At 45.1% G+C, this 14764-nt stretch overlaps 1 protein-coding gene across 7 annotated transcripts in view; it reads left to right on the forward strand.

Moving 5' to 3' along the window:
* The window catches only part of FYN (FYN proto-oncogene, Src family tyrosine kinase), a 276852-nt gene that overhangs the window by 220545 nt on the left and 41543 nt on the right, over positions 1-14764 (forward strand). For 6 of the 7 annotated variants that reach the window (XM_049695527.1, XM_012539555.3, XM_004264712.4 and 3 more), the window contains 3 exons: positions 2878-3135; positions 6567-6663; positions 13363-13461. In XM_049695527.1, coding sequence (XP_049551484.1) covers positions 2889-3135; positions 6567-6663; positions 13363-13461 — 443 coding nt within the window. In that variant the 5' untranslated portion in view covers positions 2878-2888. Of the gene's footprint in view, positions 1-2874; positions 3136-6566; positions 6664-13362; positions 13462-14764 lie in introns of those variants that run through there. The other variant, XM_049695528.1, reaches the window with a different exon arrangement.

Consider the following 14764-nt stretch of genomic DNA (forward strand, 5'->3'; position numbering starts at 1 on the left):
ATTACAGTGGTAATACGTTTTTTAGTAGATTTTTGAAAGATTATTCTTTTCTTAGTTTGGTTAGATGTAGGGTCCTGTTTTCAGTACGTTTCTGATGTAGGGTTTTGTTTTGATGGAATTGGAAGGGTAGTTTGTACTGAGAGTTCTCATTGGTTTTAGATTCTTGCCTCTATCACAAGGAACAAACTTCTAGAGAAAAAAAACAGCATTCTGTCCATTCTTTAAGCTGCCGTTTTCTCCCTAGCATGCCCATTCTCCTAAGGAAGGCAATCACATGCATATAAGGGAAACAGCACTTAAACTGTTTCAAAGATATAGCTATAATTCTTTTCCTCTTCATAAATCAGGATTTCTTGACCTTGACACATTTACATTCAGGGCAAGGTAATTCTTGGTAGTTAGAGGCTGTCCTGTTCATTGTAGGATGTTTAGCAGCGTCCTTGGCCTCTTGCCACCGGGTGCCAGCAGTACCCCTTACCCCCAGGCTGTGACAACCAAATATGTCCCTTGGTCATGGACAGCAAAGTCACCCCCAGCTGAGAACCACTGATATAAATGATGTGATTCTGTGATTCAGGTCTCACATCCTCTAACTAAAGCAGATCAGTGAAATTCCTGAAAAGAGTACCTGGGACAAGCAGTGTCTTCTGTTGGCCTTTGTAAGACGCTCAGGACAGTGTTCTGCCAGGGAAGAGTTAATGTGAAGTGAGCAAGATATTTACCAGTCTTATGAAGCGACACCAACAACAAATGGTGAAACTCCTTCAGTCAGTCATGCCTTGGAGATATTTTGCATTTCCTATTGGAAACTTGTTAAAATCATATTCACTTACCGTAAGTTAGAGAGCATGTTGGACACAGTACACTGTAAGTTAATCTGGAATGATTTACGCGTAAATGTGTTCCAGATTTGGTGAGCTCAGCTCAAGCAGCAGGCGGCTCGTTTCCAAACATTTCCATTCTCAGCTAACGAGATTAAATTCAGTAAGTATTTATTGAAACATGTAATGTGAGAGGGCTTTAAACAGTCTGATATTGCTTCCATGACCCCGGCCAGCAGGAAAGCAGTGCTCTGAACAGTACCTCCCAAGAGTCTCCGTATCTGATGTGGCAACCCCATTTTGGTTTGCAAGATACATAGAGAAACTGGCTCTTTTCATTTCCCTTCACCACCTCAAGTCCCTTCCCATCTTGTACCAGCTGTGTTCTCCCCAGTGAATACATGTAATCACACATGATGTCATGTATTTCTTATTTGGTTCTTTGGTCCCAAATGGGCCACTTTTCAGAATTTTGGCAGGGACATCCATTGCATGTCCTACCTCCCTGCTGTCAGCTGGACAGGGTATTACAGGACATTGCAGTCCAAAGTGGGGTCATTTAACCAACTCACCTTCCATTTCTGAATCTTCTTCACTGCTCACACATGCCAATAGATTCAAAACACAGGGCACACTGCTGATAAAAATTATTGGAAGAAGAGTTGGCCTTGATGCAGAGAGAAAGAAAGGGTGAAAGAGAAACAGTGGGCTAGAGAATCTTCACTCATTCAATTGCTCTTTATTGAGCACCTGCTATGTGCCAGGCATTGGCTATATAGCTATGACAAAAATGGACAGAGCCCTGCTTTCCTGGAACTCGCAGTCTATTGAGCAATGAGACAAGTGGACAGGCCATGTTTTAATATGGCGCAATAGATGCCGTAATGAGGGAAGTCAAGATATCATGGGAGCACTTAGGAAGAGCACCGCCCCAGCCTGGGGGATGGCAGGGAAATCAGAGAAGGCTTTGCAGAGGAAGTGGTGTCTTGACTGAGACATGAAGGATATATTGTGTATCAAAGAGGAGGAGGCAAAAAGTGTTCAAAGCCATGTTCCAAAGACGAAAGGTGAGTGGGAAAAATAGAAACTTTGACGAACTGAGAAGTTAGGCAAGTTTGGATAGCAGAGTGTGAGACAGGAAGATTGAAAAGTAAGCAAAGAGGAGCCAGCAAGGATGTGCTTCAGGATTCTGACTTGAGCACCTTGGTGGTACCATTTACTGAGACCAGCGCAGAAGAAGTAGGTTTGGTTTGAAGGAGGCTGGGGTGACAATGACTCAAGTTTGAATTCACCACTAATTCTAGAACATGGGAATGAGTTTTTAAATGTTTCTGAAGGATGTCAAAAGCTAATGGAAATTTGAAAAGTTAATTAGCAGGTTTAAATGACTTTGTTACTGTAGGCTATCATGACATCCTGCAAATATACTCAGACCGCTTAGTTTCGGCCAATTGTATTTTTTTTCATCCAGTAATTATTTCTTAATTTTGATACTTACCATCATCTTATTGCTTAAAATTTACCAAATGTGTGCCTGAAGAATGGGTACCCAGGAATGAAGAAGTACAGTGAGCTGTTTAGGGGCTGTCTTCTGGCTTTTCCAACACTCCTGCACCCTGTTCTTTAGATTTCCTTTGCCATGATGGAAGTTTTTATTCTAAGATTGCATGCACTCATGTTTGAAAGCTTACACTACTTTTTAGGGTGACTAGAGAAAAGCATAAGTTAGTATTATTGGACTCTCTTTAGGCAGGTGTGTGATATTACAGAAGTGTAAGGGTGCAGACCTCATGCGAGGAAAAATGCTGCATGGTGAACATCGTACTCTGTATTGATCCCATTGCCCGGAGCATCTGGGGAACAAATGTGATTGTCAAGTGAAAGGCACTGACATTGCTTCCAGCCGTCAACCGTAGCCACTGCTTTTCATGCCCCTCTAGGCCTGAAATATCCAACAGTGAGCTTTATAAACGATTCCTCTTTAATAGTCAAGCAACCCAGCCACTAGGGGGCGTCCAAGTTCATGTGCCTCTTTTTGTTTGTTTGTTTTCAACAGGAGTTTAGATAATGGGCTGTGTGCAATGTAAGGATAAAGAAGCAACAAAACTGACGGAGGAGAGGGATGGCAGCCTGAACCAGAGCTCCGGGTACCGCTATGGCACAGACCCCACTCCTCAGCACTACCCCAGCTTCGGCGTGACCTCCATCCCAAACTACAACAACTTCCACGCAGCCGGGGGCCAAGGACTCACCGTCTTTGGGGGTGTGAACTCTTCGTCTCATACTGGGACCTTGCGTACGAGAGGAGGAACAGGTCAGGATTAAGCTGCTCTTAAATCTTTTGGCAGTTGAACGTTTGTGCTCCTTTGAGGATTCAACATTTAAGTTTTTAATCACTGTCTGCCTAGCCACCACCAGATAAGGGGCTGTTAAAAATGCTGAAGGTTGATGGACAAATCTAGGTGCTGGCAACAGTGGTGCAGGGGACCCCAGTAGCTGCTCTGTGAGAATCCTGCAAGGGTTACGAGAGACAACCTGCTGCTGAGTCACTTGAGGCCAGCAGAAGTCCCAGGACTGGATCTGAATATGGCTGTTTTGAGTTCTCCCAATGTGAAAGCACTCCTTGCCCGCATCCCCCGGTTAAGAGCACTTGCAGGATAGTGCTGCCCTTTCAGCTGCCTAGCCTCCAGCCTGCCTGTCGCTTCCCAGCTGGTGAGGCCATTTGGCCACATTATTTTTTGGCCGTTTGTCTTCATTGATTCCTTCTCTGATGTTCCCATCATCTTCAATATGGCAGAGTTTATCAGCCCTCAAGTATTTTCATGTATCTTTTGTAGTTTAAAATCAAATCTTATGTATCCTTAAGGAATCTTCTCATATTTCTTTTAGGTTTCTTTCTCTTTCCCTAGGCTGTGTTCCACTGCCATGTGCATTTGCTGACTTAGCTAATAACTTTGTAAAATATCTGGCCTACGTTCTCAGACATATGTTTTCTGAAATATTTGTAAGTTATCTCATGCATCCTTAGTCTTCCAAAGCCTCTCCTAGTATGTGAACCATGGTAACTAGATATTTGACATTATACGTTCCAAAATTGTCTTGTTTATTACAAAAGTTTTGAAAAATATACATCAACCATTATGCTGTCAGCTCATCTGGGAGCAGATGTCTTAAATAACAACCCATTGTGCCTTTTTACCTTGGGAGTTGGCACTACCAAGGCTTCAGCAGATGTTTTCTTCCCTCTCTACCCAACGGGACAGTATAGTTATATCAAGGGGACCTGACCCAGAGCTGTGGGCAATTAACTACTTCTGTTCTGCCAACACTTCACACTCTGCTCGGTAGAAAAAATATTTTATGTTCACCCTTATGTTATGGGGAATCTAGCTTTTCCTTTAAAGCAGGCCTTGCATGGGTGACTGAAGGCTGGGCACACTTACTCAGCCTTCCTGGGAGGCACCTGGAATGGAGGGCGGAAGGAAAGAGGCCGTCAGGCAGTCTAGGGACGTCTGTCTCTGGAGGATGCTGGAGGACAAAAGGAGCCAGAAATGCCCCCAGCACACGTGCCCTTTGCCTGCTGGGAGAAGACAAGTACTTTGCCAGCCGGACTCTGAATTCTGCTGACACAGGCACTGACCTTGTGCGTTCACTCGTGAATGCTGGGTATGAATCCTGTGTCTGCAGGTATCATTCATAAAGTCACTAGAGGGGGCTCCTTGCCTTGAACGTGTGGGTCTGTAACACCGTCAGGGACAGTGTTAGTATAAGAGGGCATCCGATCCCTTATGAGACGTGAAAGTTAAAACAATACTCGCAAATGTTGGTGGATTTTTCTGCCTGAATTATTTGGCTTTATCATATATGCACGTCTTTCTCCTCAACGTTGCTTTCAGTGCTCTAAGGCCAGGAACAGTGCCTGTGCATCCCTGTGACCTCCTTTGACTCTTCCCTCCGTCCCTAGAAGATAAAAACACCCAGTGAGCGATGCAGGGAGACAGTGGGCAAGTGGAAGTATCGTCCTCCTGTGCCTTGTCTTCCACAGGGTGGAGCTTAGGATTGTTTTTAAATTCTGAACTGAAGGGAATCTGTTAACAGAGTGTTAAATGAGGATAGGCATGGCCTTACAGGCTCCCACTCTGTTTTAAGCCAGTCTCCTTTCTAATTGTTCAAAGAAATCTTCGAAACGTTTTGCATTTTGTCAAATGAGCCCTGCTGCTTTGCATGGTCAGACCTTCTGCGTGCCATCCCTCCTGCAGGAAGTCCCGCTTGGGATGGGGTGGACAGTCAAGCCCCCTCTCTCCCTCCAGTTCTTGAATAGTCCCCAGGCACATCTGTTCCCTTGGAACTACCAACACAGCAAAACAGCAGCTTGGTGAAGCGCAGAACCTATGGTGTGCGTTCTTCAAGCCACATTAGGCACTTTGGGGTGTGTGGAAATCAAAATGAGAATCCAGAGAGCAGAGAAATGGGATGTATTTGTTATCAGTTGCTGCATAACAAATAATCACAAAACTTCGCAGCTTTAAAAGGATGCACGTTTACTGTCCCACAGTTTCTGTGGGTCAGAAATCTAGCAACAACTCAGCCGGGGCCTCTATTTCAGAGTCTCTCACAGGCTGCAGTCAAGGTGTGTTGGCTGGGCTGTGGTCCTCTCGCCGTCCATCCGAGAAGGGTCTGCTGCTGCCAAGTTCACGGCGTGTTGGCAGGACCCAGCTCCTCGTTGGCTGTTGGCCAGGGGCCACCCTCAGTTCTTTATCGCGTGGCCTCGCCAGCATGGCAGGTTGCTTCATCAGAGTGATCAAGCCAAATGGCGATCCAGACAGTCTGCTCGGAAGACAGGAGTCACCGTCTCTTGAAGTTGAAGCATAATCATTCACGGACATCCCATCACCTTTGCCATGTTCTGCTGGTTAGAAGCAAGTCACTGGGTTCAGCCACACTCAAAGGGAGGGGGTTGCACAAGGGCCTGAATACCAGGAGGTGAAAATCCCTGAGGGCTGGCTTAGGACTTCCTCCACATAGTAGGCAGAGTTCTAGGCCAAATGCAACACTGGACGTTCTTCAGTGTTGATGGTAAACCGCTGCAAGGCAGGAATGGCCTCTGTGGCGCGTCAGCCAGGTGAGGAAGAGTGAGGACAAGTCATGCGGGGAGGGGTGAGTCCACGGTGGAAGGAGAGCCAGAGAGAGGGAGTCCTGATGGCCTTGGCAGGTGCCAAGGGCAAGACATCCTCTGATGGGGTGAACATGTACGGAGAGGGTCTTCTCAGTGCCCGGGCTGCAGAAGGAGTTTCCTGTTACATTCCGTGTCCTGTTATGCCGAGGGAAAGCGTAGTCCGTTTTACCCAGACCTGATGTGGGCTCCTGCACGGAGGAAGACGTGTGGGGTAAAGAGCGTCTGTAATTGCTGCAGAGCCCAGCAAATCTGAAGTATAATGTTGCTGCTGCCCCTTGGTTGTGGCCGTGATATCAATATCCATCTCTTCCCAAGGACTCATTCCAAGTGTACAGAGAGAAGTCCTTCAACTCTGGGTTTTAGTTGGATCAAATAATGCTTCCCCTACAAAGACCAAGGCATAAATTCAGCTTGTGACTCTAGTTTCACACAATTACAACACTGTATCATGTTATCAGTACTGATCAGATGTAAATTTTGAGAATGAGGTTTTAGTGAAGACTTAAATTTCTTGGAATTAATTTCCCCTGGTGTAATAGTCTCTCCCATTTTGATTTTGTTTTTGTCAGGAGTGACCCTGTTTGTGGCCCTGTACGATTATGAAGCACGGACGGAAGATGACCTGAGTTTTCACAAAGGAGAAAAATTTCAAATATTGAACAGCTCGTAAGTTTGGAGAGGGAGGGGGAAGCATGCACACCTTTCAGACTGGGCAGCAATTCTTGTGTTAGCAGTCTGCACCTTTTCAGATCTCTGAAATGCTAAGAGAACACTTGCTAATCAATTCATTAATTCTCAGCCACTTAACTTGAGGAAAGAAGAGTTGATGAACCAGTGCGGTATTTTATGGCGCTGTATGTCCAGGGAGCTTTTTGGAAGATATCAGAGAAGCAGAGTCGATGGTTTTGGTTTTGGTTTAAAGGTTGTAAAAGCACCAGCCTCGCCCTCTACGAATCTAGTTTCAGATGATTGGCAGGAGGCTGGCCTGTCCACATTAGCCTCTCTTTGCCCGGAGATTTTCTTCACATTTCACATGTTGCCCTAGCCTCACGTAAGGCTGGCAACAAGTTCCATTTTCAAAACTGCTAAATATTCCCATTGGTGAAGGCTGTGGAAGCCATTTTCCATAATGAAAATTTGCAAGTGACTGAAATCTTTGTGAGATGGAAGGGGAAGTGGTTTTGCCCACTCGAGAATGCCTACGAGCATGCCTTTTCAATGTGGCCAGTAGAAGCAGCAGTTAAGCAGGCGATGGGGAAATGTCAAGGGTGAGAATCACTCGTTTTTCAAATCCTCCATTTAATACTTCCTTTAGGGAGAGTAAATATGGGTGAGATTTCCCTATAGTTTTTAAATATTATGTCTGTTAGGTTAAGGCAGTGTGCACAGATGGGGGCCCTCCAGAAAAATCCAGGCACCAAGGAAAATGGTGGTGTCCCATGTGTGCAAGTCAGGCCCTCTCCCCAACACCTCAAGTTTCCCTCGTGAGCGCCCCCCAGTGGCTGGGAAAGAATGCCACTTGGAGGCTGAGGGCCCACCAGGAAGTTCTCCAGTGCTGCTACGTCGGGTTACTCTGCCCTCTGCTCTCTGAGCAAACTGGATTTCATGGTGGTGGAAGGACCCAAAGTCTGGCCCTTCAGCTTTTCCAAGGGCAGGTGAGAGGCAGCCCTGCTCACCCCACCCATCCCAGGAAAGAGGAGTGGTCCTTGGAACAGGGAACTGCCTCAGGCCCTGAAAACTGCCTCCTTGTAAAACCCACCCCTTCCCTAGGGTGCCCCCAGCTCTCAGGACCACCTTTCAAGGGCAAGAATGGAATTCCTCCCGTAATAGGACAGTGACTCTTCCAGACATCAGAAGGCACATGTCCGTAGTTACAGGGTTATTTTTAAATATATTCTTGTCATCATGAACAGGAGGGTGGGTGGGATTTTTTTAACTTTTTATTTAAATGCATGTGGTCAAGTGCACAGATCAAAAGTGTGCAGGGTGGTGCTCGCACAGTAAGGCCGCTTAACTTAACAGTTAAAGTGGTATGTTTATGTTATACATATTTTACCACCGTTTTTTTAAAGTGTACCATTTGCGGAATTTACACAAACCAAACATGCCCGTGCAACACGTACCCAGATCAAAAAGAATATTACCTGCCCCCCATGACCCTCCTCCTGTAGCCAGAGGAATTTTTTTAAGCATAGTAAAGAGCTGCCGTTTACTGAAGGCTCCTTAAGTGCCAGCCATGTGCTAAGCTGCAAAGGTTCTCATTTGCTCTCCACAGCAACTGTCTGAGGTGCGTCTTATAGTCATCTTTTGACATAGGAGGAGCCAGAGGCTCAGGTTAGGGAGCTCCCTGGGTGCACAGAGCTAGCAGGTGGCAAAGCCAAGGGTGGGATGCAGGGATGGCATCCCGAGTGAAGTGTCAGGTTCAGTGTTGGAAAGGCCCACATCAGAGGGGACTGAACTGTTGGAGTTACATGGAGGTTTGAAGGGAAATGGGGGAGGGGGGATTTGGCTTTGATATCTTCTGATTTAGGATTCCTTATTGTTAATTTGATGCTCAGATGAATGCTTCTTGTCAGAGTCTACTAACTTTGAATTCTGAAATACACCCTCCTTCCCCTCCCAATTGTATGCAGTATTTCCTAAATGCCAAGGTTGGTTAGAACTTTTCAATCAACTTGTAACTTCTAAAAGGTAAGAATTAAGGAATAGCAGGAGGTACCATACATGGCTTTTCTTAGGTTTTCTCCACACTGCACATGGATTTACGTGTTGGGTTGCAGGGCACTTGGAAAGCCGGTCCTTGCCCAGACCAAATTTGTGACTTCTTCCTTTGTTAGTCTGGACAGGATCTAGAGTGGCTTCCGATTGGAGTTTTGGAGAAACATTCGAGGAAGACCCGACCTGCCTCAGTCTGTGTTTCATGATTTACATGCATGGCCATTAATGTTTACAGAAGGCTTTTGAACCTCTGACCCTCTTCTCTTAGAAGACAATATTACAAAGGCTTTTTATCCCTTTAATGTTATTCCTTCTTGCCAGTGGAATTTCTCATCCTACGTGCCATTTAAATGCCCTTTTTCAAGGTTATGGCATGGAAATAAGGTTTTCGTAACAAACACAATATCCTGAAGTCAAGGGTAATAACAGGGGAGAGAAAATCATGAAGGAAAAACAAAGCAATCATACAGAACCAGACGGCATGTGTCTCCTTGCCCCTGCCCGTGCCTCTCCCAGCCCCTGGCTCTCATCCCTTGAAAGAGAGAGAGGGACAGGGCTGTGTTCTCCCTGGGGCAGCTGCCACACCTCCTAGTGTGGGTCCGCCTGCTCCTTTCCCTGTCAAGAGGCAGGAACTGGAGGCCACAGGGCTGGCTTTTGTGTTTCACAGTGCAGCATAAACCACGTGGTAATGCACGTGTGCCCATGCCCGGAGCCGACGGCACTGCTTCCCACCGTGGGGATGGGAGGTCCTTCGTGGACCTGGTGTAGGGGCTCAGTGTAGGGAATTTGGACATGATTAAACTTGACCCATTTTGAATATGTGAATTCATCTGTTTTATTCCCTGTTTTCACATTTCATGACTAGCGATGTACCACCTAGAAACAGCAACTCTAAAATGTAGTAGACATTTTACACAGCATGGAGTGGTGCTCCCTGCCTAGGGTAGTGACTCCTTTAAAGTTCTTTTCATTGTGATAAGAAGAAATCTGGTTTAGAGCCCATGTAAACATTTGACAGAATTGTTATGGATATGCCCTGTGAGAGTAAGATGGGCAGTGACAAAATTTAGAAAGAATCCAGCACTTATAATAATGCTCCACAGCTCCATAGATCAAGGCTGACTTCTGTTTGCAAATGTCACTTCCTGGCTCCATCAGGGCTCCAGACTCCCAGCTCCTGGGACCACAAGCCATCTCTGAGCAACTCTGGGGATTGGGAAGAGGCTCTTTTACTAAGTGTTTACATTAGAACCACAGGGGAAGCAGTTACGGAAACTTAAACGCTCTTCTAAACCAGAGGCAGGGCTTAAATCATATATTTGAATCAGAGCAAGAGAGCAGTTGAAGAAAAACCTCGCCAACTCTGAATTAATGAAATAACTGGACTGTAAGAACTGTTTCAAGGAATGCAGCTTTAATAATACTAATTACTCCTAGTAACTCAAGTAAAGAAAGAAAAAGTAGCACAGTAAAGATCCTGTTTTCCTAAATCAAGGTGAATAAATTGTATAGAGTATATTATTTATTTGTAGGTGAATTGGGCTCTTAGTGTATTAAACAAATGATTTATTCATTTGCTTAAAAGGCTTTTTTGATGTCTTGAGTCTGTACCAGCCTGTCTGGACACAACATGTGAGTTTTACTACATAATACATTGTGTCCTTGTCACCCCATAGCTCCTTTGATGGAGAAAGTGACCCTGGATGGCCTCAAAAAAGAGAAAAGGATTTTATCTTTCTCAGTTTCTCATGAGTAACTGAAAACCCTTGTGAGATTAATGGAGTCACTTAAGAGAAAATCATGAATTCCTGATACAGGACTTTCGAACAGTCTGATAGTTGGATTCTAATCTGTGCTAAACTATTTAGGTGGCAAGACCAAAATGAGATAGTTAATGCTGGATTTGAAATGAAAATAACTTGATTAATACCACGTCACCTGAATAAGACTGGGCTGTCACAACCTGCAACAAAGTGCATTGGCTTCCTGCCCCAGACAACATTTCCATGTACCCCAAAATTGATAGGTGACTTTTTTTTTAAAATTTAAATCAATTAGAACTAACTCAGTGAAGGTTATCTTGCAGTAAAAAAAAAAAATAAGCCTCTGCTGCAAGTACTTAATATTTTCCTCACTGTTCGGGAGACTTCCCAGGGGTGTGTGTGTGTGTGTGTGTGTGTGTGTGTGTGTGTGTGTGTGAGAGAGAGAGAGAGAGAGAGAGGGGGAGGGAGGGAGGGAGGGAGGGAGAGAGAAAAGAAAAGAAAAGAAAAAAGAAAAGAAAGGCTGGAGGTGATCGGTATGGTTATTTTTTATGATGAAATGTCTCCATCTAGTGGAATTTCAGAGCAGTAAAAATGTCACCACATTAAAATGAAGATAATGGCTCGAAAGCAATTTCCTTAAATGCATGCAGTGTTTAAAGAAAAAAGCAAACTTCCACATATGTTCTTAGATAATATACTTATAACTGTATGTATTTCTTTTGGAGGATGTAGAAATGAACCCAATACAAACTGTTTAAATGTTAGCATTTTTAATTTCATGATTTGAACCTAAAAGGCAGAGGGGCAAGATAGGGGAGCAACACAGGGTAGATTCCACACAGCTGGACGGATCTAGTTCTTAAGTTGGGGGGTGGGTTCACAGGTGTTCATCTGTACATACGGTCTTTGGTACGTATAAATTATTTCATAATAAAAATCTGGACATAAACTAAATTTAAGGTTATTAATAAAAGACTTTCTGGGGAAAATCATCTCCCTCTTTTGATTGATTTGTTTAAATTTAATAGGGTAACAAAAGAAAGACTGAAAAACCAACTGAAACATAAGTGTTTTAAAGCCTTTGCCAGCACCCTGTCTCCTTGTGAGCTATTCTGTGCTACTCGTGCCACCTGACGCTTTCCCGCAACTGCACCTGTAGCACATGTGGGCTCGTCCGCATTTGTCTATCGCTGTGTTAAATCCTATATGGAGTCATTGCTCATCGTCACCTCGCTCAGAGTCAGTCTTTAGAGGATGGGTCATTGGAGTAAGGCTTGCATTTAATATGGAGGCTGGTTATCCTCTACCTAATTGCATCAGTCTGGGGAGGATCTTGACCAGGGCCAAAAGCCAACATTTGTCTTCCCTGTCTGAGGGCTTTGACACACAGCCCAGCAAAAAAGTGATTTAAAAAAAAAAACACAACAACAAAACAGCTTGGGATTTCTCTTGTTGCCTTCAAGGACCAAAAAAGGAAGGAGAGAAGGTGCTGGGCTTCTGGTGATCAGAAGTCTAGGAGGTCTCCATCTACTCAGGGGCAGTGCACCCTCCCTTCCCCCTTGCGCTCCTGACCGCAGGCCAGTGGAGGGCTCTGCAGCACTGTCGGCGTCAGAGCTACAGCCCCACATACATGCTAACCGTTGCTGATGGGAAGAGGCACGCACTCCTCCCCTGCTCTCTGTCACATGCAGCTATGCGAGTCTGAGCAAATGAACTCTAACCGTTTAATGTATTCATCTGTTGCAAGCTGAGAGTGGTATTCTCACCCCCCTTTCACATCCTTCTGCCTGCAGCGCTGAGAGCCCCACAGATGAGCCCATGCTGTTGCTGGAACGCTGGGCTACACAAAGTGGTGGGACTGAGACTCTCATCCCCTTAGCGAGTTTTCGTTCTCTGCCTGCACTTGCACGCACACAGCTACACCCACCCTTCCTCTCCTACCCTTCAGACTCAGAGCAGTGCTGTCAATACTTGATGAAATAACCTCAGGGAGAAAGTGTCTGAGCAAGGCGTAACCTACTGTACGCTTTATTCTTCTACCCATTTTCTTGAGAGCAGACAAGGCAGGTATTCATCTCTTAACGGGCCTCCCAACAGGCTTCCTTTCTCAGGTGATATGCAACTATAATGTCTGTCTGCTGTCCATCTTTCTGTCTGTCTGTCTGTCTCTCTCTCTCTGCCTCCCTCCCTCCCTTTTTTTTCTTTCCTTCTTTCTTTTGAATCATTTAATGTCTGACAAAATAATGCTAAAGCCAGCGGCTTGCATCTCTCCAGAGGTACCAGGATGTTGGTCGCCTTGGGACAGGGGATGAAATAGAGACTGTTAGCCAGATTAGCAGTGCATGCTTTTTTTTTTTTTTCCAGCTTTATGGATATATAATTGGAAATATGACATTGTATAAGTTTAAGGTGTACAATATGATGGATTGAAACGTATATTGTGAAATGTTTACTACAAGAAGATTAGTTAACACATAGGTCACCTCACATAATTACAGTTTTGTTGTTGTTACAATGTTTTTCTTAAATAGGCGGGGGGGGGGGGGCGGCGGGGGGGGCGGAGTTCCCTTCCCTTCCTCTCTATGTAAGTTGGAGACACTTAACAAGCAAAACGCCCTCTCCCCCACCAGAGCCCCCTCATGGCCAGGGTCCTACATTCTGAATTCATAAATAAGGCAAGAGATGAGAGACAAAGCTGGCTTCCTCTCTGCGCTGACACAGATTGTAACCATTTGACCCTCACAGAAGGCTGTGTCGGAGTTTGGAGAAATCTAGTAGTAGAATGACTAGGAGATAGTCCTATGCTCTTACAACACAGAGTCTGTGACTGCAAAACATTGAAATGGTCGACATACTCACTTACGTTTCTCTTTTTTCCCTGCAGGGAAGGAGATTGGTGGGAAGCACGCTCCTTGACAACTGGAGAGACTGGTTACATTCCCAGCAATTATGTGGCTCCAGTTGACTCCATCCAGGCAGAAGAGTATGTTTTGTTGTTTTCAGTTAACTACTTGCTTTTAAAGTTAGTTGCCCTGAATCAGTGCCATTAACATTGTGTAAGTGGGAGAAGTAGTTCACTAGAGTGATTAAGGGGTGAGAGGATGTGGCAGTGCTTGTCTCCCAGGCTCTATGCCATGGTTTTTGCCACATCTGGATAATACTTGTACCCTTATTAACTTAATGGTTTTCTTAAAGCCTGCTCACTTTTAAACAAACATTTATTTCGAGAAGAAACTTTATATTAGTACCTTAAATGAAAACCCAATATTACTTGCCATAGATAGAAATAACCGTAAGAAAGTGATGAAATTCTAGCTAGAGCATGTATTATTGCCAACCCAAGGATTTAAGCCTGCAGTCTGCTGAAGAAAAGAGGAGAGGGGTGGGAAGAAGGGGGGGATGGAGAGAGAGAGAGAAAGGGGAGGGTGTAAGTAATTGTTAAAGATCAATTTGAGCTTTTTCTCCTCGATGTAATCAGAAATGTTAGAGGGGTGCTGAAAAGACATACTGTCCACACCGCAGGTAGGAGTAACTCACATGCAGTGTATCCTACCACTCGGGAAATCCTGTGGTGATGCATGTCAAATGGTCCTTTCCTTTGATGTGAGGTCTCGGGTGGTTTCTTTCATAGTAGATCGTGACTAACAGCCCAAGGATTTCACTGATGGCAATTTCGGCAGGTGGTCGATAGGCTGAGGGAATTCTAGAGGGGACAGCCATGGTTCCTCCTCCTGACCTGTGGGGATTCACAGGCACTTCCAAAGTGGAGAACTGTCAGAATGGCTCCTGTAGCGGCCCTAACCTCTGAACCGAGGGGAAAAGAGGTGGGACAGGATCTCCCAGACACGAGACCCAGGCCTTCGCCCTGACACCTTGGGGACCTGCCTCTCCTGCTCGGTGGGGCAGGCCTGACTTACCAGAAAGGTAGCTGAGAAAAGTCAGCCACGCAGCCCAAGCTTTGGCTCTGATATTTAATATGCCCTGGTTTGTTTAAGCACTGCAGGAAGGATTAGACTCCACACCCCAGCCAGATCCCCAGTGGGATTGCTCTCTCGTCTTTAATTCCTCTGTATTTCCTCTAAGAAGATCTGTTTTGTTTCCCACTCTCAAATACTCAGTGGTTCTGAGCTCCTTTTTTCCCTCAGTGAGTGTGTTTCATCATCGGTGAATAAAGGAATCCGTATGGAATCTTTTTTTTAGGGCAGATTTGCAAACATCTTTGTGTTCTTTCAGAGTAAAAGGTACCACCAAAATGCAGCATTACTTTGACTTAACTGGGATCCTAC

Source organism: Orcinus orca, chromosome 12 (genome assembly GCF_937001465.1).
Source record: "Orcinus orca chromosome 12, mOrcOrc1.1, whole genome shotgun sequence".
NCBI classification, from domain to species: Eukaryota; Metazoa; Chordata; class Mammalia; order Artiodactyla; family Delphinidae; genus Orcinus; species Orcinus orca.